This window comes from Centruroides vittatus, unplaced genomic scaffold (assembly GCF_030686945.1).
Source record: "Centruroides vittatus isolate TY-2023 unplaced genomic scaffold, ASM3068694v2 contig_971, whole genome shotgun sequence".
Lineage (NCBI taxonomy): Eukaryota > Metazoa > Arthropoda > Arachnida > Scorpiones > Buthidae > Centruroides > Centruroides vittatus.
In genome coordinates, this window is record NW_027122644.1 from 2,111,212 (window position 1) to 2,138,737 (window position 27,526).

Sequence of the window (27,526 nt, forward strand, 5' to 3'; positions counted from 1 at the left end):
TAATGCGGCCAAAGTCGAAATTCGGGTTGTCGTGGTGTAATATAAGTTATGGTTAAATAATAACACGTCCCGTAACAAAAGCAGATTTGTTGTGCTCGATAGGGAAACCGATTTTAAATCTGCTCTCGTGTATTTGCATACAAAGAAACTAGTTTTAATGGTGTCAGTTTGAATTTTATTCACGCTATTATTTATGGAAAGTTTTCAATTTTACGTTTCGAAAGACGTTAGTGCTGGAAAGATGAGAGTTTACCTCGTTTAAATTGTCGTTATGATAATTTTTTATAATATATTCTGCAACAAACGAGACTAAGAAACGGGTTAAGTACCGTGGGTGCTGCATCCAGCCAGCAAACGCCACGATCTAACCAGGCTGCCATAAATATAATCTTATCAAAGGCGGAAGAAAAACCTTCTCAGCAGTTACAAACGATGAAAAAATCGGTATGCAATTCTAAAATCTATAATTCAACGTTTTTCAAGGATAGTTCTCTGACATTCATAAATGTAAGACGATCGAATTGACCTACTCTTTGGTGTTGCTGCAAATTTTGAGAGATAATTCGCCTAATCTCTACAAAATTAGGCGTATTTATAGTCATTATTTTAATGGATAGAAGGTTATAATCAAATTTATTGCTCATGCCACGTGGGGGGCGATAGTAAATGTAAGCTGCTAATCAAAACACGGATAGTTTGGTCAACAAAAACTTAGTTCTAGGAAGTGTTCAGCCAATCAACAATCCTATTAATTGCTTCTTTTCACTGTGTCTCAGAATATTTTGAAAGGCACCAACTTTACCTTCTTTCCACTAACAATAGGGATGTAATTAAGTGTGCAACTATATTGCCTAAGGCTTTAGCTAAATAGCAAAAGGCACATCAAAACTCCCCAGCAATGCCTTTTTATACTTCAACTTTTCAAGTCTTAGTTCATGAAAGTGCTATTATCTCGGCTGATTTAATGCTCAATTTATAAATAATAAGCTTGTTATCAACCTAAATACTCCCTTTTGTAAGGCTACCGAATTCTTTCGCTATTGATTCATTGTACAAGTAACATGCATTGAAAGCATTTATAGATGCCACATTGTTTCTTGTTTATATCTCATATTTATAATAGCTATCAGATTTCTCAAACAACAAACTTCTTAAAATATTGATAAGTAATATTCATTCGAAAAATAAAAGAAAATTGTCATTTTAAATGAATGCAACTGCTTTTAGTTTCTATTTTAAACCGAATAAAATTAATTTCAAATTTTTTAAAAGTGAATTACTAGTTTACTTAATTTTCTAGTTATAAATAGCATTCTTTAGACGTTCTCTTGGACAAATCCTCAAGAGTTAATCCGTGTTCTCTGAGAGGATTGTGTAAGCCATTAGTACATTTATCTTTTATCTAAACATTTAAAAATTTTCTTGGATAAAAATAAAATTTTTTTTTCTGCTTTTAATTTTCTTCGTGAACTTTCTAGAATAATTTATTTTATAACCGAAAATGGTTTTTTAATGGATGGATAGATTACAGAATACTCCCCGCTATCCTGTAAAGTTGGAAGATGGAGTAGTAGTAGTACCATCCATCTACATCAAAAGCTTCTCTATCACGAATTAACCGAAAGAATTGCTTGTATTCTATCAGTTTTAATTCGGTCTTTCTTACAGAGTAAAGCGAGTTTGTGCTTTAACTTCGTTTGAATTCATCTGAATACTCTGATATCAGCACTAATGGATAGTTTGCCATTCCGCATATCAAACTGAAAAAATTCCCTTTTGGGAATATCTACCACTCATTTTCTTGTTTGAAGGAATCTTTTAACACATCGTTAAATCCATCTTTTTTTTTTTTTATTTCTGTTTCGAGAAGAAACATATATAATTTTTTTCTCGTCCTATCCTTGTTCCTCGTCCTTTTAATGGATTATCTTATCTAATCAAAGTCGTTTGAAGTTCGATCTAACAAAAACAATCAGTCGAATTTCGTTTGCTCTTCCGGGTAAATTCATTCCACTTTTTTTTAAATTTTATTTTTAAGCTAAACAACTTGCTACCTGCTTTAAAATAATAATTGCAAAATTAATAGAACGTTAGCATTTATTTAAAAAATCGTTTCTAACGCTGATTTTAATCAGAATAAAAAAAATAAAGAAAGAAATTGTTTCATTATCCAAAAGGTTATTAGCAAAATGTTTAAATAACAATTTTTCCTAACATTTCTGCCAATTCTGTAATGAATTAACGTGTCAAATTGCAAACTGTAATCGTCGTTAATATTAAATTTGAAGCGTCAAATATTCGCTGCTAATTTAAAGGATGCTGAGATACAATTTGTATGAAACCCTGCCATTTAGATAGTTCTTAAAATTTATTATTTGTTTAGGATTAACTTTTGATATAACGAATTGTTATTATATTCCTCGTTCGGAGGATTTAATGCATCCGGCACATAAATATGTACTCTATATTATTACAGTTTTAGTAATTACTCTTGTAAATGACAATAATAATCGGTAATCCCTCTTTAATACTAAAATCAAGCAGTTTCTAATAACGAAGTATGAAAAATCGATAACTTTTTCGACAGTTTATTAACTAATAATAATTACAACGGTTACAATTTAATAATTCTAACCATTTTATGCAATTGGTTAAGTTTGCATACTCGACTAAATTCCGAATTAAATTCCGTTCCGGATATTTGCCAAATTTATACTTATTAGTTATATATTAACCCACATAATTACATTACGGAAGATAATCGAGATTTATGCATTAATGATTAGCATTCTCATTAAGGAAATTTTCTATCTTTTTGGAAAATGGCGAGAGAAATTTTGTAAAATTTTCAAAGTGAAAAAATATATATAAATCTAATTTTTATCTTCAAAACCTATGAATAGTTGGAAAGACGTAAGTAGAAAAAGCTGTTATTCTTCAATAAATAACTCAAGGCTCTTCTCTTCCAAACAAATCAATGGAAAGCCTGGTTCCATCACTTCAGAATTTTTTCCTCCTTTTTTTCACTTCAGCTAGTTCGATATTTATTAATTAGTATAAATGTACTGGAATTTAATTTTGAAAAGATACATTAAACAAGTTTTTATATAGAAAAAAAATTTACAAAAGAGACTAAATTTATCAGATATTTAGCTTTTAAATTATTAAATTCTACTAATTATCAATTCCAATATGTAAATAACGTGACTGATACACATTACAGGGTATTTTTAAGTGGTTCTGTTTAGATCAATGCTTTATTTTTATCTTTGTACCAAGCCTAGAATGGCAATTTTATCGATTTAATGAGTAAAATAGATTTTTTATGGTATACTAAATAACGAAATAAATTATTTAAAATGCGAATTCAAAAATTTTCTCGAGCATTAAAATGTACTATTTTGACTTTCATACACAGATTCGTGTTTATTAAACAATTTATTTCTACGTAGAAAATTAAATAAATATAAATTCGAGTTTAAATGTAAATTTACGTGATTTATCTGATTAAATATTAAAAGACGAGACGAGAGACTAGGTTGATCTATATTGAATTTCACTCCGATAAAAGTTTAGAAAGTTTATCTGCTTTTTTTTTAATTTAAATAAATTTGTGTATGAAAAAATAACGTAGCAGAAAAATATTCTTTTCTCATCTCTAAGGCAAATAAAATAGAAAGAAATCCTATTTTTCTCACTAAACTTTTCTTCAAAATCGGATTTAAACTGGAAGAAATATATTTTTCCAAAAAATATATTTTTCTTTTAAAGGAAATGTTCTGTTCTGTTAAATAAAATTAGAAAAAAAAAGATATCTGTTAGATGAACTTTCAATTACTGACTTGTAAGAAATTGTTCAGTCGATTACAAGACTATATTTTTTTAATTCGTGTTTTATTGGATCCGAAGAAAGAAGTGATAATTACTCCGTTGGTGTCATTTATAACTGCAAGGGTTCTTTTCATTTTTGCTTCGACCAGTTAAAGCCATTTGTCTTCCAACAACTCGGAGAATTTCCATTCAAGTCATTTAGTACTTATTAAATTGGATGCCATGTAGCAATTATTGTTGGTCGTTCTCCCAGAGCGTTTTAGAGTCAAAGCTGAGTCTTCTCTCCACTTTAAACATATCGAATGTCGTATCTACCCCGTGACACTTCTCAAGGATGCAACAACTTCACTTGATGATGATAAACTTTCTCTCTTCAATGTCACACATTTTACATTCTCGTTTACAACTTTTAATGAAATAAATTTCAATCACTTAATTAAATAAATGAAATCTGTCAGTTTTTTTTCTTAAGTTCGATAAAATTTTTCAAATTAAAAAAAATTTCAGTAATTTAAAGAGAGAAAAATTTAAGTAAAAATTTTAATAAAATCTCATTGGAATTATTGATCAATTTTACTAATAAATTTTTAATCATTTTACAAGACAATTTAATTATTTTAATTAAGGAATTTTAATAATTTAAACGTTTTTTAAGCAATTTTAATATAATTAAAGTCGAAAATTTTTAAATTAGTTACGCTATTGAAATTTATCAATTTTTAATAATTTAATTAACTTGTTGAAATCATTATGTTAAAAGTAAGCTATTTTTTAAGCTCTTATGAGAATTTTCAATCACTTAAGTTATTGAAATTCACTCAAACCAATGAAAAAAATTCATGTTTGTAATTGGTTCTAATTACTTTTTCAGCTCCAGGTTAAATACCAATGATAGTGTTTCTATTAAATGATCTCTTCACGCTTATATACAACATGCTTACGTTTTTTCCCCCTCTTCTGTTAATGAAGTTAAGCAATTTTTCTAGTTGTTAAATCAGCACTAATTGATGCTTACTAAATAAGCGTATTAAATGACAAATACTAATTTTTTAATACACGTGTTTTTTAAACAAAGACTGAATTCCCGATGAAAGTAATTCATTGACTAATTGGTGTTGAAATTATACACGCGATCGCAACTTATAATAAGCTATTAAGTCTTAAATTATGTCTGAATTTTTAAATCATTTTTATGTTGGTAAGTAAAAAAGAGTAGAGAAAATATTATATATATAATTTACTACTTTTTTTGGGAGTGTAAATGCCGGTTGTTTGGTTTATAACTTTTCTAAGAAGCATTAATAAATTTAGTGGTATGAGAAGACAGTTTCTGCACAGCCTGCAGCATTTGATTAAGATTTCTTCACTACATGTCGAAGTGTAGACGGTGTGTAAGAGACTGACTAAACATTTAACCACACACACACTAGACACATTTGGGAGTTGCTTAAGGAAACAACGAGACGATAGTAAATCATTGACTTTTGTAGATAGAAAAGCGAAGAAGTAATGGTCAACGATTGATAACATCTGAAGTCTGAGGGACTAGTGCTCCGGAGCAAGAAGCGATGATGTTGTATACAATAAGAGAATCTAGTTCCTTTACTCTGTGACCAAAGAGCCTTGTAGAATTCCTTACAAACGTCTGCCGATTTCTTAGAGATAAAAGATCAAGAGTTCTTTTCAGAGGCGTATTACTTTCTGGCACTAAGGGTGGGAAGAAAATGGGGGACGACATTGCTATTCTTTCTCGTGGCAACCACTGCTAGAGAGTTCTTTCAGTCTGCAAATAATCGCAGTTGAAAATCCCTAAAGTTGGAGATGTACAAATCCAGGAAAGTCTCTCTAAGTTGAAAGAAGATTATATAAGAATGCAGCAGAACCATCTTCAGAAATGCTAGGCTGTCATATGGAGAAGTTTTTTGAACTTTTTAAAGCAATTCAGTTTGAAAAGATATTAATAATTAAATATCTCTCCGCTTTTTAACATTTTTCCCTCTTTTTTTTTAGTGAAATTAATCAAAAGATTTTTCTCAAAACGAAGCGAATAAAATTTTAACTCTGCATATTTATAATCTAATTAAAAGAAATGTAATGAAATAGCCTTGCCTTAATAAATGAATACTCCTTTTTTCTGTTTAAAATCAAATTCAATTTAGTTAATTTTTGGAATTAATTAGCATTGTTTACCAAAGTTAAACTAGAATTAATATGCAGCTCTAAAATTTCATAACATTTTTCTCATTATATACATCGTTAGGAATTTATTTAAATTAAGAAAATTTTAGTTCTTTTTTCCGTAGATTCAACACATTAATTTGATATATGACACACAAAAAACTTAAAGCACTTACGTAACTTACACGATACATATCATGTATATGCCTATATTTATGTACTGATATAAAAAAAATTTGTAAGATAATCTTCATTCTCGCTATAGTTTATCATTAACAATGATTATCCTTTTGATTAATCTACACTCTCAGTTTTGATTTTAAACCATGGATTAAATAACGCAAATTAATAGAAGTGTACAGTACATCAGACTATTTTATGACGTAGTGTGTACACGATACTTAATTTTACTGTGTGAAAAAATATTTATTCCGCCATCTAGGGACAATTATACTAACTAACCAGTTAAATAATCACGTGTATGTGGATCGAATTTCCTTTATATCGAAGAAAAAGGCGTGCTATTATAAATATATAAAACGCTGTTTGGTTTATCTCTAACTAAATCAGATAGCTCGCTTGGATAATAGCATGTAACCTTTATAACATAAGCTACAGTTGAATATATTATTTTGAAAGCGTTTAGCTAAGAGACTAGATAAATCCCCTTTTAAACATAGAAAACAAAGATTTCTTTTTAGATATTAAAAGAACATTAAAATACGAATCTATTGTTAAGAAATATTTTTTAAAAAATTACATTTTTAAATTAGTTTTATACTTATCTAATAGTTTTTTTTAAATATTTTAAATTCATTTTTTTCGCAAAATTACTTTAAAGCGGCAAATGGACTGGTTAATGACATTCCAAATATTATTTTTCTTTCGTAAATTCCCAACAAAAATGATTTTGGGAGGAAAAGAAACAATCAAAAATGTCGAAGATGCATCTGAAACATCCTTAACGTTCATGGACACAGTCAATTAGTGATTAAAATAGGTCCTGTTTTTCTTAAATTACGTAGAAAAGAATTTTTTTTTAGTTCTTAAACTTTTAATCTTCGTGTATTTTTAATGGCAATCTCGATAGAGTTTAAAGTTAATCATGAAAATTTTTTTTGACCTTGTCAACTTACTCAAAGCTAACCACATATGGAGGCGCTATTAAGTGCTCATTCTTACTCTTCGAAGGTTAAAGAAGTTATCCTTGAATCGTTCAAAATATATCGAACACGCAGCTGTTGCACTTTCTAGAATTTATGTAGTTGCATCTTTTTATTAATTTATGTATTGATATTTTTAAGACGTCCCTTTATTAATATTAATAAAATTTACGAAGCGAAGTAGTTTCATCAGTTTTTATGTTTCCTACAAAGGAGTTTTTTCGTGTTATATTAATATATTGCTGCTTTAACCTTAGAGTTTTGTGAACTATTTTCGTACAATTTCTAAATTATATTATTGCATATATTCCATAATTTACACTATTAAAATTCGTATACAATGCGCTCGTTCAAGTGACCAGGGCCCGAATTTACACACCAATTAAATAAACTATAGTGTAAGGCCTCTCGCTAAGAGGCTACAGCTTAAGGCCTTGCAATTTTATACTTGGTAAAGGGCCTTTTATGTTAATTTTAGTACTTGCAGACTATAATTACCTGATTTTTAAACGTAAAAATTCATTAAATTTTTTATAGATTCGTCGTGTGTATTTTTGTTCAACACAAGCTTAAGATTTTAATATTTATAAATGTATTAGAATATTTAAAATTCATGAAAACATTTCAAAATAAGAAAATACATTTTTAAAAAGAAATTTATTTAATATCTAAGGATAATGCGAATTTATTGAAAGTAGAAAATATCTACTTATTAAATATTAATAATTAATTTGATGGAAAGAGATAGCTGTAAAAAGGGTATAAATGAAGAAAAAAAGGATCATAGATTGCATTTAAGGCAAAGTTTTGCCAGCTTAGTCCAAGACTAAGTTGAACAAAAGAAATAACGAAGATAAGCTTGTGGGATTTACAGAAAAGCAGCTTATAGCTTTTTTTTTCTTAATATATATATATTTTTAATAATACTCTTATAATTTAAGAAATTTTCTACAAAGTAAATATATTAAAATTTTTATTTGTAATTCATAATTAATAAGTTTTAAAAATTATTTTAAAAATAGCACACTGGAAAAAAATTAAGATTACTTATGAAAATTAATTCGAAAAGAAATTAACAATAAATTCAAAGATCATATTAACAATTTGTTACGTCAATTAGAAAAAACAAGAGGAAAGATGATGTAAGTAATTTTTTCTTTTCTTTTTTTTAAAAAAAAGGATAGAGAAGGTAATTTTTCACTGGTTAAATTTCGTTATATGTCAATCAACTCTCCAAAAATGGACTTAATTTTCATGCAAAGTACGAATCTGTTATTCTATCCCTCATTTAATTGCAGCTTACTAGCCATGCGAGAAAAACACAAATTAAATATAATTAAGACTGATCCTCTTTCCCATTGTTTAAATAGTGACTTTTAATATTAAAAAGGCAAATTCCCCACGTTAATCTAGGCACAAGTCGGACGACATCTGTTTTTAATCACGTCCTGCGAAAAGTCTCGATCTGTTTCGTAATTAAGAAAGTAATTTTAGTATGAAAACATTCGAAAATAAGCGCATTTAATTCTCTTATACAGCATATAAGCTTTGTATACAGAGTGTGGGCAGATAACAGCTGCAGAATCGTATCTACTTTCCAGTAAATTGGAACTGTATACTACTACAATAACATTTAATACTAATAATTTCTTTGACCTTTTAATATCCACTAAACCTCCAAACAAATACGGAAATTATTAAAAACTTGTATATATATTTTTAAATTTATTATTTTATCGTAGACTAAAAATGTGCGATTTAAAATAAACAAATATATTGAGTTTCGAAATTGAGAATAAAAATAACTCCTTGAAGTAGATTTTTCGAGTTGATAGGCAATTAAAATATTTTTAAAATAGTGAACCCATTATTATTACTTTTTAAAAACCCTTAAAAATCTTGTAGGGAATTTTGTTTTTCTTGTAAAAATATTATATTCATTCGGTAGAAAATTTTAATTGGATTTTATCAACGTGGTTATCTAAGTTTAAAATCACTTCAAGAATCCTGTCTTTTCCTTTATGGTCTTCTCTTCCTCCCTTTTTATCTACGTGCCATCATCTTTTATATATATAAAATTTTTAAATTTATATATAAATTAGTTTGTGCATACTTAAACTTTTAAACTTCACTAATAATTTAACATTTTTAAAAAAATGGCTTATTTTTAAACTACAGCTCTTTGAAGATTAAATTTTAACGAATGAGGCAATCGAATGAAAAACGTTATTTAAAAGTACAATTTTTATAAAATCTCTGCTATGAAAATTTTTATTATGCCTTACTTTAAAATTTATTCGATGAATATTGTAGTTTTAAGTGCGTGTAAGAGTTTTAAAAAATTCTCATTATGAGTTAAGAGTAACGTGATATTTGAAATTTTGAATTATTTTCCTATGGGGGGATAAAATCTAAAAAAGTTAAAATTGCCTTCTGAAATTGCATAATTTGGATGAATTATGGACCTGAATGACACAATTTCGTGAATATCGCAGTAAATAATGTAATAGTGGATGGTGACTGGGGGTGGTCGTTGAATCGTCTTTTTAAAAAAAAGCACGTAAAGCACACTGCTACCAATTAAATTGATTTTGGTTTGTTATACTCGTTTCGATGTGAAATTGTTCCTTTCTATTAATGATACAAGTATACTTGGATTAGATATCGGGGTGGTATTCGATAGCCTAATTGTGTACCCTACAGTTAGTATCTTTTTTTACTAAACTTAAGATGGAAAAATCAATGAGGAGGGGGAAAAAATGTTAGACGGAATAGAGCTAAATCATCCATTTTTTTTACCGTTATAAGATAAAAAGTTAATTTCATAGTATAAAATTTAAACGTAATTTGTTATGATAAGAATTCTATACTGATACAATATTCTCAAGAGCTCAGGGAGAAAAAAGTGTGAGTTCTGAAGATCAAACTTCTGCGTGTGGTCGTTTTGCATTGCTTTCACTTGATAGAAAACAGATACAAGTTTAAACGTTTCTGTAACTTTTTATTTGTTTAAATTTGGTTTGTCTCTATAAGAGAATCAGTAAACATACAAATTTTATAATTCCACGTGAATTGCTTATCTTATTGTATAGAAGTTAAACTTCTTTAATTTATATTTAATTTTAAAGCCGAAATTAAAATCGGTATGATGAGGGAAGAGGGAAAAAATTAAGAATCTGAAGACGTTTCCTCATCCTACACAAATGTATTCATGACCATTTAAAAAAATTTTTTTTTCTTCTTTAGAGCATAACTTTTATAACTTGTCTTATTGAATTTCCTTATTTTTCAAGTCGATTTGAACCGAAACGTTATTTATAACGAGCCTATTTCTTTTTAAATGTTAAAAATATGTCCATCTGCTACTCAAAAACAACGGGGTATGTCAGCAATTTACTCAAAACGATTAAATAATTATCTAATTTTCCTCTTGGACGAGTTTTTTTTCATATCTCAAAAATAGCGACGATGAGAGGAGAAAAACGTTTTAATTCCAATTAGGCTCGAAATGCCTAGAGAATTTCCCATATTTTATTTAAAAAAATAAATATTAAAATCAAATTTTTGACCATCTTACAAGAAGAGAAGTATATGGTAGGATGATGCTTCGTCGAAATTCTGCTCGATGAATTTTAATAATAATAATAATCTAATCCAATTCCGTTTTCAAATTAAATATAATAAATCAGAATTCTAATTCGAATTAATATAACAGTTATTAGACATAAGAATGCTCTCAAATGAGTGTTCTGGCTCGTTTCATCCAGCTGCATCCAACTTAATCCATCCGCAGATGCATTTTGATAAAGTGCTCTTAATACTATAACATCTTGTAGTTAACTGAGTTGATGTTTAACAGATGATCCGCAACCGTCCAATTTGCTGTGCATTTCGAATAACAAGTGTGCAACACATGATTACTCTTGGTTTTTTTTTTTTTTTTTTTCTTATTACCTTCAAAATTCTAACAAACTACATTCATGTTAGTCACGTAGCTCGCTGTTCTCGAGAGCATTTTTTCTAGCGCGTATCCAATCTGCATGCGTGTTAAATCGTTAAAAATGATTTATACATGGTTAAAAATTGATAAAAAAGAAAAAAAATGAATAAAATTTTCACACTAAATTAGACAGAACCAGATAAAACAGTAATCATCTTTCAAACTATGAAAAAAAGTGACTCGTTTCTGCATCAGCAAAACACTTAAAAGAAATCTTCATTTTAATAACACAATTACTTTAATTACTGCAACATTAATTCCATTTAATTTATGTTAATGCTTACAAATTAAACTATAAAAAAAAAGATTATCACGTTTTTCCTTCTACTCTCTTCTCGTTTAATGAAACAAATTGAATTATTCCACTCCATTTTCTAATTATTATCTACCTGTTTTTAATAATAAAATACTGTTCTCTTTTTAAATTATAAAATTTTTACTTCAATACCCAAAAATCAAACTATTAAAAAAACGAGTCAGCATATTTTTTTTTATTTGGAGGGCGATTTAAATATTTTAATAATTGAATAGTTTATTGATGGACATGTTTGATATCTTTACGAACATTCTACATATAAAAATCTATCAGAAAAAAGCCTACCTGAGTGCTTTCTCTCATCCAATGTGTTTTAAATATAAGAGCAAGTCAGAGCTCATCAATAATTCATTAAAAAATGTAGTGTATCTACCTTTTCAAAAACTCCTTTCTACTATCGACTTTTAACTCTATATTTTAAATATTCTTTCCGATATTCTTAAATTATAAAAACTATATAGTTTTATACTGTACACCTTGTTTACTTTTTACTCTTGCTTGCTACAGATCTAAACACGAAAACATTTTTAACTAAAAATATCCTACTTTAAAAATATTTTTTAAGTCTTTTCTTTTTTTTTAAAAAAAACTATTTTAAACAAATAAAACTAATTTTTTATTAGATTTTTATATCAGAATTTAAATTTTAAAATAATTTTATTGCGACTTACACGTATTATAATACAAGCTTCGACTACTATTTAAGTATTTAAAGTTTTCTTTTTTTTATTCTTTCTAATAAATCTATGGAAGATTTAACTTCATTTTTTTTTTTAAAAAAGAATTTTATATTATTGAATTTAAAACTGTTCAAAACTTACTGTCTTCGTCTTAGAAACATTTTAATCTTTTTTTTAACTATCGTTTATTCCTACTTTGATTCTAAAGCTCGATTTTTAAAATTCGATTTAACTTTTTATTTAAAAAAAACAACTTCTCTACTGAAAAAGTGAAATTCCGAACGAAAAAACTTGAATAAAATGTTTACTATTTCTTATTTTTATTCCGCAGAAAAGAGTTTAATTTTTTTTAATACTCTTTTATAAAATCCCTCTTTCGGATCAGCTTTTCTTTTTATTTTTGATACAACACCCTTAATTTAGAAACTATAAAACTTTAGACCATACTTCAGACTTAAATACAGTTCAAGACGTTGTTTTTCTTCTGTTTCGATTCTTCTGTTTCAAAGCGTATAAGTCCTCATAAAACCGAAAGGAAGAGAGGGAGAAAAAACCGAACAGATCAATAGGAGAAATAACACTACTTGTAAAAGCTATCTCCAACCTCCCTTCTAATGTCTGATAAATTTAATTAAGAAGATAGAAATGTTCCTTACTAATCGTTAAAAATGCAATCTTTTATAATTTTTCATTATTCCGCCACTCCTAATTAAATATAATCCTCTATCTCTTTCGCGAAAAATAAACATTTTGTCACTTTAAAATATTCAAATAGACACTAAGCGATGATTAATCACGTCTTAATTTGTAAATAATACTTATAATTTTGATAAAATATATTTAAAATTCAATATTTTTTTCTCCTCTTTTGATGTGAAACGGTACGAGAAAGGAATGGTGTGTGGCATTTCTCAACAACAAAGGCTCAACAGTTTATCATCATTTATCATCGACACCCTGCACGGCTCCACTTGATCAATCATTGTTTTTCCATTTGTTCTACACGTTCCTTATAGGATATAAGCTCATATATAACTCCCACAACTGCATCTTTACATCGTAAACACTTCTTTCTTCCTGATCTTATCTCTAAAAATTCAGCTAGCGTACGTTTTTAAAACGAGAGAGAGAGATAATTAAGGCATTTCTCATGCAAATTTTCGTATATTTTAAGCATGAATATGCATCTCATTTATAAAATTATATAATTAATTTTAAACGTCGTCGAATAATTTTCCTCATAAATCTTATTTTGACACATTCAATCAGACTATGCGTACACGTTTAATTTAGTCAATTAAAGGTTAGTCGGTCGAGTTTATTTCCTTTTCTGTACTTCATTAATTGCACGTTTCTGATAAGTAAACGCCACTTTTGCCGCTTTATGTGCAATCTCTGCTGACAGGTTTTAGGAAATCGTATCTAGAATTCCCTAAGCTGTCAATTCTTCTATGACAGATGTCACAAACATTTCTATATATTCCATTGACGTTATTTTCTGTTTCCAAACTAATATCTTAGAAGTTGTCTTTTTTTCGCCAATTGTATTGCTTGTTGCTGAAAGAACAAATTCCTCTTTCTTTTTCTAATATCAATGATATTTTCTGAGCTCTGATTTTTAAAATTTTCAAATCGAAGGTTTTTTTAAAAATTGTTTTCCTAGTAAAGTAACACAAATCTTACGCGCATAAATCTCTCTCGAACTAAGAGATTTTAATCCCGACGATTAATTTTTACTTACGTAACGAATTAATCAAGTAATACTACTGCAGAAATAAGTCCAGCTGTTGATAAGAAGACTTATTACTACTAGACTAGAGATTATTCTATGGAAACGGCTGCATAAAACACGTTAAGAGAAGACAAATCACTAGAACTTGCCAAGTGATCCTTTAAGAGTAGTTAATTATTGAAGTACGATAACTCTAGCGAATTAAGTGGTGATACACTATCGAAACCTATTTGACATCTTAATCTGATTATAACGAACACCCTCGTATATTAAAGAAGTATTTTCAAATCCAAAATACTAGAAAATGTCGTTATCTTTTAAAAATAATGGCAGTTTTTTTTGACGTTTCGAAGACATCGGTTTGTTTTGATAAGATTAGTTGAAATTATGCTTTAATATAATCAAACTAATGCTTTTTGGATTTCTCCACACGTTTTCTTCTAACAAAACTTAGATATTTTAAATTATCAGTGTTTATAATCATGAAAAAGCAAGTGTTTTTTTTTGTTTGATGTGTAGATTATCATCGCAGATTTTATCAAAACTATATTAAATGTTGATATTCAGCGATAATTTAATGTAATAATATATAATTAATTTGCCCGCAGTAAGAATTTCATTCGAGAAACTAGACAAAATCAATATGTTTTCGTTTTTTTTCCTTCTTTCTCCCTCCATCCTTCCTGGATGGAGATCGCCTTCTATGATCTGAGTAAAGTAAACATACAAAACTCACGTGTTCTGCATTAGCTAGAGACACACGCCTTTGCTCTAGTACTCGATAAGAACGTTCTTTAACCAAAAGAGAAGTTGTCCTTATCAACGACAGTTAAAATATCCTTTCTTGGTATTTTACCTGGCTGCAAAGGGGTTAACGAACTTAACTTTCTCGACTCTTGATTCTACTTCAATTATATATACGTTACTTAGTATACAATTAGTTTAACTGCTTCTAAACAACTAAGTAGATTAATAATTATCTGTTCTCGGATTGTGTTGATGCGTCTAGTATTTCAAACTTAAGCGATAAACTACATCTGGCGGAAACTAAGCATAAATGATGTAGTAGGATCTTCTCCACTCGTGTCATTTCTGCGGTCCGTTAGAGTTTTAGAAAATTATGCACCTCTTCTACGTTCTACCTTGTTGCGCCTAATGCACCGGCTCTTGATTAATGGTATAGTGAATGGGAATTGTTCTCGCGTGTATTAATTATTTTTGCCATCCCGCTCCTATTGGAATGTAAATATCAAAATGATACACGAAACCGTCTGCCATTGCTCCAATTTACATTTGTTAATTAGAATTTTGTCTAAATGTCATTCGTTTGAATGAATCTAAACCGTTAATTTTCTAAATTAGAGTGATGCATTTTAGAAAATGCGAATGTCAGATAAAAAAGATGCGAAGATTATACGCTTGCTTGCTTTTTCCTGTTATATATTTTTTTTCTTTTTCTGTAGAGATAAACATTCTGAAAGCTTTTTCCCCCCTTTACCCTTTAAAAGCTAAATTTTTTTCTATTTTATTTTTAAGAAAAAGGCTTAGAATAAATATCTGAAATCTTACAAAGAACAAAGAGCAATGCTCTCTGCCAATCTGTACAAAAAAAAAGTAAAAATATTAATAATAAACGAAATTGCATGTATTAATTTCAGTACTGAACATCAATTATATTGAATAAGTGCCGTAAGAATAAGAATAGAAATCGATTTTTCTTGGTTGCTTCTTATTAAATAAGGCTATATATCTAAGTATACATGCAGGATCTTCTAATGTTACTAAGTAGACTTTCATTAGGCAGATGTGTATACCCCCGTTTAGACTATATTATTTTTGGCCATGGATATGAAAACTTCTCTATGAAAAATGAGAATATTTCTGTAAGCAAAAGCTCGAAAATATGTATATATTGAGATAATCACAGAAAGGATCGTCTCCGAGGATCGTTTAAACTCGTCGATTGGATCATCAACAATAGCACTTAATGGAAATTCGTTAATTAGCCAAAGTATCGATTACGAGAGGACCCGGCGGTGGATGAAGTTCTCAAACTCCCATCTATGTTTACATTGGTTTTCTGCTGATTAAGGTCGAGCTGTTTTAGTTCCGACTCGTATGTTTAATTTATTCTCATTCTCGAGAGCCTTGTTAGTCGAGGATTTACTCGCTACAACTAATAAATTCGTGAAGGAATTTAATGAATCACACCCATCTAATTTGAGTTATATTCGGTTTAAAATAGCACAAATTTATTTTTATCCTCTTCTAACGTTAGATATATATATAAAATTTTTTTTTCTGTCTAGAAGACATAAGTAATGAAAGGTTAGCTACGTTTCTCCATCATTCTGACTCTGTGGATGCCAAGCTCTGTTTTATACGATCATCAAGCTTCTGTTATTCCCATTAATGGGCGGAGTAACAAATGTGAGTCTAGGAAAGGCGTGGATGTTGCTTGATTTCTGTCAAATTAATGACACGATCTGACACTAATGTATGACAAAAGTTGTATGTTAAACTTCCTCTATCCTGCACACTATCGAACATCGAAAGCAACTGACAACGTCTAAGATATAATGAAGATATTTTAAATGGCGCCAGTCTGATAGCAGTTTCACGTGTGTCCCATGACAAAAATGACTCTTTCCTATCTTTAGGTTTGTCACATAAAACGAAGGATTAATAATATAGTCTAGTTGCTATTTTAAATGCTAAAAGTTTTAATCTACGTCACGCAGAATGTTTTCACGATATTAAAATTGATTACGGCACGCTTTAATAAGTTTTAAACGAGTAAAACAACTTTAACAGATAACTTAGTGTCGAGACGCCATATTCATCAATTAGCACGGACAAGTATAAACTGTAGATAATTAAGTTTTCTAACGCGTCGAAGGACGTAAATACTAGATGAGGCAATCTATCAAAAGATTCGATGATGATAAATTTTCTTCCTACTCTTATCAAAATTCAATATTTAGTTATCTCAGCTTCGTATTAATAGATTTCTGCAAATTGGTTCCCGGAGCGGATTAAATATTTATAGGGGGGGAGAGAGCGTTTGAGTATTAAATTTTTGCTTATGAAAAAAAGCGTGTGGTCAGAAGATGTATTAAATAAACCATTGGAGTGCTATCTGGATAGAGATCTAATAACTTTCCTCGAAGTTTCTTATCTGAATAGTTGGGGTCAACAAACGCCAGTCGCGCTTTGACATTGTTACTGAAACAAGAACATTAATGGACCGCACCACTCTGCCAAAGACTGTCATTACATTTGCATTAACAATCTCGGTACTATGTACAGTACTTTCCTACTTCTTTCTAGACATATTTAGAACATCCGATCCTATTCACTCCAATAATTATGTAACTCGTAACGAAAGTGCGTATAAAGGAATAATCTTTTTTATTTATTTCTTTTTAATCATCAAAAAATAAAGTACTTTTTTTACTTAGGAATGAAAATTTTTTTTGTAGTTTCAATTTTTTTTTAAAAAAAAGATAATTATCGAAGTTTCAAAACTTAATCTCCTTCTGAAATAACGATGCATGAATGATTTATCAAAACTGCTTTGAAGGAAAAAACTAACCAGATTCTTAGATTCGATATGTTTAGGACGACCACGCTTTTAACTAACACAATACGAATATATATATATATATATATATATATTTTACCGGTTTGTTCAGAGTTTTAAACACGATAAAAATCAATTTCGGGGCTAAAAAGATTTAATTTTTTTTTCAGTTAGTATCTAAACTATGTCTATAAAAGACGTAATGAATAAAATTTACTTAGTATTTTATATACTAATTACGGAACATGTTTTTATGAGCCTACAATAAACTACTTCATAAACATGATCAATCCTTATCCTGTTAACACTTTTATCGACAATTTTATCAAAACCTGATTACAAAATTAACTTTTCGTTAAAAAAATTATCATTAATTCAATATTTTAATGATAACTTTTCGTATTTTTAATAATATATCTGTAAGAAATACACACCAAAATCGAATCTAAAACCAAGAAAATAAAATCGATTTTTTTAAAAATATTAAAATAAATTAAGAGATTTTTTACGACTTATATTTATGTTATTATACAATTTATTTTTTAAATTAAATTTTTAACTGGCTTACGTTTTTAAGATGTTTTTCTTCACTTTTTTTTTAATCGATATTCCTGTTGATCTTGCTAAAAGTGCGTATACGAGTTAGAAAATGCAATTATATTTTCTATTTCTAACCGTCAAAATACTTTGTTACATAATAATTATTCTTGATTTTTTTTCTCTCTCCTTCCTTCCTCCTCTTTTTTTATTTTTTTGTTTTCAAACTACCAACTTTTAAATCAGTTCTGTGTGCTTATCTGTTTAATCGGTTTTCTTTATAAAACTACACAACCACAAAGATAACATTCATATAAAGTTATAAAAGTGTGCGCTGTTATCTTTAAGGCAAAGAAGAAAATTTAACTTACTTCAATAAAATTTATTATCTTTACTTCGTTTTCCGACTCGTATTTATGCATATTTTTAGAAAGAAACTTATAAATCCTTCTTGGAATTTTCCTAACAAGCATTTTTAAAACTAGGTTCAGTTTGTTACTTAATTATATTTTTAGATAATAAAATTTAATCAAATGTTTTTCTTTTTTTAATATGAAATAAATTTATTTTTATTTCTTTAAGTTCAAGCTTTTTAAAAAAACCATGTAATTTTTTTATTACAATAAAAATATTTTAAGAAGTAAGTATTAAAGTAAATAATATTATAAAATTTGCATTTTATGTAAAGGTATTTTTAATTTAAAATTTTCTAGTTAAAATAAAGTGTTACTCATAGATTTAAAAAAAAAATAATTATATATATATTAATAAAAGTAAAATAGGAAAAGTTGTAAAATTATAATATAAAAAGCAATACAAAAAGGAATGTAATTGCAGAGCAAAAATACATTTATTTATTTTTCCCCCTTTGTAAAAATATAAAATGGAACAAAAAAATCTAATCTGATAAAAGTCAAAATAGGGGGAAAAACATAACAAAATTACATGAAAAAATTTACAGAAGAGTCAATATAACCACGAAATAGAAAACTGTACGGTCCAAGATTAAAATAAGGTGGAAAAAAGGAGAGAAAAATTTAATTTTTTTTTCTATATCTAAAATCCAAATGTAATAACATATTGATGTTATAAATTTTTATTAAAATTTTTGAAAAGTAAGATACCTTACAAATTAAATTCGTGTTTTGAATCATCAAAGCTATTCACATAATCATAAATTCATTTATGAAAGTTGATATTTTGTATGGTATCCTCTTTCCAATCACATTAAGTTAATCTTTTCAGCAATAGGAAAATATTTTTAAAATTAATAATTCTTTTTCATTGTTTTTCTGTACAAAAAACAATTTAAAATCTCTCTCGACATATTTATAAAATAATTAATTATTAATATAATTTGAAAGTTTAAAATTAAATTTTAGTATTTTTAAAATATATATTTTATATATTTTTTTTGTTTCCAGAATTCCCAAGTAACAGAATGAAGACATTCTTCATCGTTACTGCGCTAATTTTCTATCAGGTTCAGGATTCGGAGGTAAGAAAATTTTCTTAACTAATGATGTACCACCTTTTACCTAATTAAATATGGATAAAAAATGGTCGAAATTTGCCTTTTGCAGTAATTAGGCAAAGAAAGATAAACGAGTAAATCATGTCAAGAGATAATTTAGAAGGAAATAGCCGCTAATTAATGATGGCAATTCAATATATTAGCTCAAAAAATGAATTATTTATCGATCAATTATTAGCATTATTATTATGATAGCAATCATTAAATTCGGTAAATTAAAGTTTAAAAAAGTAATTTTTATTTTGGTTCTTTTTTTTAATTTTTTTTCTTATCTTTTTAGAAAGGAGTAGATCCAATTTTCAATGAAATATTATTCGTATTTCCCCATAGCATGTATTCCCATTTTCTAGATAGGGGAACATCACTTCCAATTCAGCAAACTTTCAAAAGCCACTGGTTTGTTGGAAAAAATCATTACCGGGATTTGTCCAAGGGAAAAATAGAGATGATGCCAAAACCCTGTAAATCAAGTCAGATCAAAGAATGGTGACAGTTATCTATGGCATAGATAATTCGAATTTAATAGAAATTTATCGAATTCCGTTTGGTAGTGGAGTCGAGAAAAGATAATGGTTGTCATTTCTTCAACATGATGGCATCAATATTCCCCAAAAGATTTTTGCAAGAATTTTTTAAGTAATGGCATTTTCTCTAAGTTATAGCTTGATACTTTTTGTTTTTTATTCTCAATGGATTTTTATATTCATTTTTTTTAAATATTATTTTTAATTCGCTTACACAAAAATGTTCTAGTTTCGGTCGTTAGTATTTGAAATACTTTTCGATATTACATAAATATTAAATTTGATATACAAATGGTTGATTTTGAAGTAAAATTATAGAATTAGTTAAATTATTTCAATCCATTTTGATAATATTTTTACTATTGTCCATTTAACATCCATGAAGATTCATGTAATTTTGATCTTATAACTAAAATAAATTTATATAAAAGTTATATAATGATTTATACACTAAAATTTTAGTATGAATATTATATAAATTTATACAGGTGTTGATAGTGATTGTTTATATATATTATATTTATTTTAAGACATATTATAAAATCAATAATAATTTATTTATATAACTGGAATTTAATAATGAAAAAACATTATATCAGCTTAAATTAATCTCAAAATCATTAAATTATAGTAAAGCAGGTATTATACAATATCATAAATCAATATAATAATGATCGTTATGCACAGATATAACATATCAGAAAAAGGATACAATATTTAAATGGCAATCTTACTGAGAATTAAAGCTTGATAGATTAAAAAAAATTAATCTCTTCTCTCACGTAACAATAATCTTCAGATAGTATATAATAACTATGCTCGAGAACAAATTTATTAGTTTCAGAAAGTTATCATTTATAATAAACGACCCGAGTAGAATCGTAACGTGGAAGATTCCATAAATCAAACTACAAATAGAAAAGTTAATGGTCGATTTTATTGTAATGTACTCTATAATATCAAACATTATTGTTTGTGTTTAACACGAACATCATTTAAACTGATACAAGAGATTAGTTAAACTGTTGTTCGTGTCAGATTAATGATAAACTAGTTCCGTATAAACGGGAGTGGTTCGTATGACCTGCAACACTCATTTCCATGCAAGGATGTATTCCCAACAAGCAATCTGGCCTGGTTTTTTTTTTCTTGTTTTTGCAATATTTCGATGTTAGAACGTAGTACCGGTAGCTTCAGACGATTATTCTTGTTGTTATTTTTCCTGTTATACAATCGTGCATCACGCTTATTAGTTGTATTTAATATAGGGTGTGTTTGGTCATATTATCTCGACGATTAAGTATCGGTCTTCTTTCTCAGAAAGTTATCTTATTTAATAATCTGGGGTAATTCAAAAAATAAAAATGTTGTATGTTTTGTCATCGGTTTGATTTCTGTAACACAATACTAATACATTTTTATCATCATCCGTATCAAAATCGTTTTGTATTGAGATAAGTTTAAGTCAACCCATTTTGAGACTTTTATTTGCTTTATATATAATTTCTTTTTTATATTTTTATTTTATCGTTATAAAATATTCATAACTAGTAAACATTTGCGACGAAATTTCATCTACGAATAGAAACGTAATGCCTCGTGGGCTTACGTTATTAGGAAGTTGTATGAATACATAAGTTATTACTTTTGGTTTTTTATTTGTATATTCTGCATTTAATCCAAGGAAAACTTTTTTGCTTTATCATTTCTTTTACTTAAACTTACAATTCTTAAATTAAAAAGAAAAGTTATTAAAGCGTACAAATTCTTTTATCTAATTTCTAAAGAAGAAAAAACCAGCATTAAATAAAACCATCTTCGACAAACAAATTAACATAACTTGATAATCATAACGTTATCGAAGCTTTTAACATGATCAGAATGTTTTTTTTTTAAAAAAAAAGAAAACGTTTGTACTTTTGAAAAAAGCATTTTCCATCTGCTATCTTCTAGTTTGTATAGATGATAATTAAGTGTACCCATCATAAAAACAACCAAGGCTTGCCTAGTGTTATATAAAATTTTTTTAAATATTTTCTTCTTCGCGTTTTTGAATTATTTTTGCTCGTATTATTTCAATCAACGTCTTTTTGGCTCTTCGCCAGTTTACTTTAGGGGTTTGAAAGCAATTCGGAAGAATAAACAATGTCTCTTGTCTTCCCTGGCAGCTCCGTCTACACTTCACTATAAACAACGCCTCTTCACCACAGATGTAGATATGTAATTTCGATCGGTACAAGATTATTCTCGCTAACGGGAACAACCACCAGCGAGAATCGTTGGCCCGGGGCGGTGGCAACCTGTTCTCTTCTGTTTATCAATTCGTCCCATTAATGCTTTTCTGTACAAAGAAGCGGCCACCTTAACATAGAAGTAATACTTGGCTAACGTGTGGGCGGCATGTCATTCGGGTGCGGAGACTGTAATAAAACTCGATCGTCTTCATTGTTAGCTTCCACTCCCCCGACCTTTACGATTTTCTTGGACGTTCTCTTATTTTATTGATCGTCTTGTCTAACTTTACATTTGATAGTTAACGTCCTTCGGTTTTTTAAAACTCTCTTCGAAATTTAAACAGTTCTTTAAAACACTATCAATGGCGTTGATGATCGTCCTTATCAATACAATTCTCTGTTTTTTAAATATAAAATTTTAATTAAATTATCCTCGGCTGATGTATTTTTGTGTGTACAAAAAGAAAAATACACAAATTTACTAATGCTCTAATTTCTATATCATAATTATTTTTTTATATTAGTCTCCCATTTCCCATCTATAAATTCTTAATTAGAAAGTTAATGATTATTCGTCTTCATAAGCTTACTAGGTTCTACATCATTATTAATACAGTTAATCTTCTTCTTAATTAACTTTAAAACACATTATAGTTAATGTAAAAATTAGCTTTTAAACGTAATTAACTGTGGTAGAGAACTATATAAGACGTTGGATAAGCTAAAAAATAATTGAAATATTTTAAAAACTAATTTATATATTACGTGAATTCTTGCATATTCAAGTTTACATTAAGCCAATAGTTAACGATTTTTAGATAATGATAAAGGCAAATATAACTTAATATATAATAGGGCGATAGGACCAAGTTTTTAAAATTGTTTTTACTTTATGAATTTTTCTAACCTTAAAGAGGAGAATTTAATCAAATTTTTCATGTTGAGAGTCATTTTAACTAAGCTGCAAACTACAGTTTACTTAGGAACTGCAAAGACTGATGATCTGCCATAATTTTTTAAAAATATATTCCTTAAATTTATCGAATATTTAAGATTTAAATTATCTACTCTTTTAGTAGGAATTGAGCTAAAAGTAAGCGACAAAACGAATTGAATGTTACAAGATTCAGCGAGAAACGATACTCAATGACAACTGATCTTTATATATATAAAGATGTTCCTCAAATAACCGTGTAAGCAATTTTCTCTAGAAAGGTATAATATTGCAGTCTTCCCTTCCTACTTACGTGGTAAAATTATCGAAAAGTAAAATTCTTTTTTTTTTAAAGTTAATGTAACGAAGAATACATTTTAGGGTCTATCTAGTTTATAAATTAGATACTGCACACAGGAAAACTTCATTAAAATAATAGTTTTCAAAACTAACTTTGATGTTTTTCCGATAAACTTTACAAATTAAATTGTAGAGGGGAAAATGTACAAATTTGGAAGGAAGATATCACAAAACAGTCATTACCGATATTCACTGGAGCATTGAATTTTCCGAGGAAACGATTCTAATCCACAAATCAATATGTAGATCATTTTCAGAGATAAATTTTTACGTATGTCGTGTAATTATCGGAATATTAAAGAGAAATATCATTTTTTTTGAATGACCCAAAGCGCATTTCATATAATTTAAACCGATATTTGAAAATTAACGGAAATTCAATTAAAATTTACTCATCGGAAATTGTGTTGATAAGAGAATGTTTTGCCTATGCCAACTATATCAGTTCTTATCGATAATTTGTTTATATATATATATATAATTTTAAGGCATGCCAGGTGAGATTTATATATGAAGCTATATATAATAAAGCTCATTTTGTCTGATAAGCAAAGAATATCAATCAGCAAAGTTGTCGGTTCTCGAAGATAATGATGTCTTCGGATTGATTACATTTCCAGAAAGGAAGCTTATTATATTCGTATTCAATTAGAGTGTAGTTCAATTAGGAGTTGGAAAATATAATTTTTTGGGGGCGGTCAAAGCTTAGTTTTTATTGAACAGTAAACAATTACTATAAGAGGTCATCAGAATTTTCCTATATATGAATAATGCGGCAAATAACATTACTCGTATGAGCTCGTTTCCTTATAATATAAATTCATACAGGTTTTATTTATGTAAAGCTTAAGTTAAAATTATTATTATAAATTCAATATTTTTCTTGAATAAAATGTCTGATATATTTGAAAATATTGTCGAACCAAGGAGATATTCAAGCGATGATGATAAAACTTTCAGACTTTTATATGATTTAACTAAAAAATCATCTATTATTCAATTCATATTTTGACTTAAATGGTTACTAGCTGTTAGATTTATTTTTTATTTCGTTTATAAATGTTTTAAAAAATGCCAAAAATATGAAATATTATTTTTAAAAGCTAGATTAATGTAATTGCTGCCGATACTTTCCTCTCTTGTGGAGTTTATTTATAAATTTTATATAATAATTCATATTGACGTCTACTTAATTTCTGTACACAGAACTACTGTATTATCTTTTTTTTTCTTCTTGATAATTGTCTGAAGTTGTCATTTCTTCTTTCGTAATTATTTCTTTAGATGCTGACAACAGAAAATTTTAGTTGTTAAATTGTGAGGTAATGACAATATTTGAAGAGTAGTGAAAAGCAAAAGACAGTAAATATTTGATATATAAATGATCTTCCTTCAGGTCGTAGATGAAAATATAGCATCGATCAACATCTACTTCATCTGTCCTTTTCTTAACATTTATAGCATCTCGAGTAATTAATTTTAATAGTTTTCAGGGTTTATCGCCGAAATGTATTTTTAGAAATGTCTTAAAATCAAAAATTGAGGCAGTTTAAATTTAAATAGTTACATTAAAAAAATAATTTCTTTGCTAAAATTGCTTAAAATGTCTTCCCATTTTATATACATATAAATGTTTTCAAAATACAATAAACTTTTTTTTTATCAAGTTTTATATAAGAAATTAAATTAAAAAATTGATGAACTAAAACTATCTAAACAGATGGAGTAAATTGACGAATGTGGATATATATATTTTTTAATAATAAAAGATAATGTAGTAAATTCAGTTTTTAAGCTTATTCGAATAACATTTTGCAGAATTTCATTTTTGAAAGGAATGAAAGGCTGAAGTCATTTTAGCTGACGTCATCTTTTGAAATGAACAGATTAGAGACTAAACTTCATTTCTTAACATAAAAATCAATAATTACATCAACATAGATCAAGTTTTTCTTCTTTTTTAATTTCTAGTTGAACGAAATTTGCTTAGAAAATATTAATCTCAATAGAATAAAGATTGGATAAAAATTAATAAAGACTTAATCGAAGTTTGCAGTATGTAAAGTAGTTTCTGCTGTATTAGTTTGACCTTTATATCAAATTTTCAACAGCTAATATATAACTATAACGTGCCACCATCGAAACAAATCACGGATTGACTTATTAGCCAATTAATTCTTTGATATATTGCTGTAATTTTAGAGTAGCTCGTACTTATCTAGAACTATTAATGCTACTTAAAGTTTAGCTGAATTATTATAGAAAATTAAATCATTTATATAATGTCGAGGAAAGCTTTTTAACCTATTTTAAACCTTATTTAAAAAAAATCTGTCTTGAAAAGTTGTGTAAAGATATTTAATGCTTACTCAATAATAATTATTAATAATTAATGATTTTCTTCAGTAGTAAGAGATTGTCTCAATTTATTTTTAAAAGAAACTTATTTACATCCTTTACTTACAACACAGTTTAATTTTTAAAACGTTCCGGGTAGCGCAGAGGCAATTCTTTTAATAAAATACGTGTAATTACATCATTCAATAAACAATTTCTGAGCTGTGGACGATAATTAAAGCCCAGAACTTAGATAATTCGGTAGATATTAATTAAAGTGGGGGTAAACAGCCCTCGAGGGAAGTTCTCACTAAATATCAGTTAAAACCACCGGAGGACAGGAACACAACACGGTAGCTTACCTATCAATTTTGTGCGATTTTAATGCTTTTTGAGGCTTTTAAGTTAAATCTTCACAAAGTCGTCAGAATTCGACAGATATGTGAATTCAACTGAGGTCAAAGCTGGACTGATTCGATGAAGATCGAAGAATTCAGAGTTGCATCCGTCCCCTACGGTTCATACTGTCACAACGTGAAAAGTAGTTTCCTGATAGGAATATCTGTCAAGGTGAATTTTGTGCAATCGGTATTGGTATACGTCGGATCCAAGAGATTATTCGTTTTACGATTCGATCGATTTATAGCTTAGGTGATAAACGTAATCTCCCCAATCTGACGTACCAGCCTGCATCGGCCCCAATTTTAAGAAGAGTGTATCGAAGATCTGTCATATCACGAAGTAATATTTAGACTTCAAATACTATAAAATTGAAAATCATTAATTTTACAAAAATTTTATGACGTTTTATTGATTAAAAATCAAAAATAGCTTCTCATTGAATTACTCTATGATCTTTTTCTAGTGTCTATTATTCTTGACAGTGAAACACGTATCGTTTGCTGTAATAATAGCAGTAGACATTTGATAGATTCAATTTATATCATTATCTTTTCAAACAAATTCAGGCTACGCATCATGTTTTTAGATTTGATTTCAATAAAATATTAATGAATTTAAATGGAATTTCGTTCGTCTTTCACGAAATCTTCCAAGGAAACATAACCTGTTTCTCAACAATAAAGAATTCATTCCTATATTAAATTCCTGAAAATATTTATGGATCTCACCTGACTTTGGAGCTAAGTCAAAGTTTTATCCAATTAATAAGAATCTAGGTTGTAGAGTTTATTCAATCAGTAGCATTTTAACAGTTTACGTTGCTAGCTAATGGATTAATAAATGCTGTATACGACTACACAGATGAATAGTTAATACGTAAAAAATCATCAAGCAAAATACTTGAGAAATTCTTGTTTATTGCCAAGACAGCATTAGCCGAAGCATAAATTTCATATATAATTGGGGAGCTATTGAAAAATTATAATTTTAAATATGTTTCTGTATAATCATTGTAAAAATCATTATTATTCTTTTTTATTGATATATTCTAGTATTAAAGATTACAGTGCTTATTGTTTTCAAACAAATCTTCATTCGAAATATAGTGAAGTGTCAGAATTCATCTCTTCAGCTCTTAAAATTTTCTCTTCCGGTATCAACTTGTTGTCGACGGAATTGCT

The 27,526-nt window shown here is 28.0% G+C and overlaps 1 protein-coding gene across 2 annotated transcripts in view; it reads left to right on the plus strand.

Annotated features, from left to right (window-relative positions):
* The window catches only part of LOC136985596 (ADAMTS-like protein 5), a 50,009-nt gene that overhangs the window by 9,135 nt on the left and 13,348 nt on the right, over window positions 1-27,526 (plus strand). For both annotated transcript variants that reach the window (XM_067282921.1, XM_067282920.1), the window contains exon 2: window positions 19,445-19,518. In XM_067282921.1, the coding sequence (XP_067139022.1) occupies window positions 19,462-19,518 (57 nt within the window). In that variant the 5' untranslated portion in view covers window positions 19,445-19,461. The remainder of the gene's footprint in view (window positions 1-19,444; window positions 19,519-27,526) is intronic.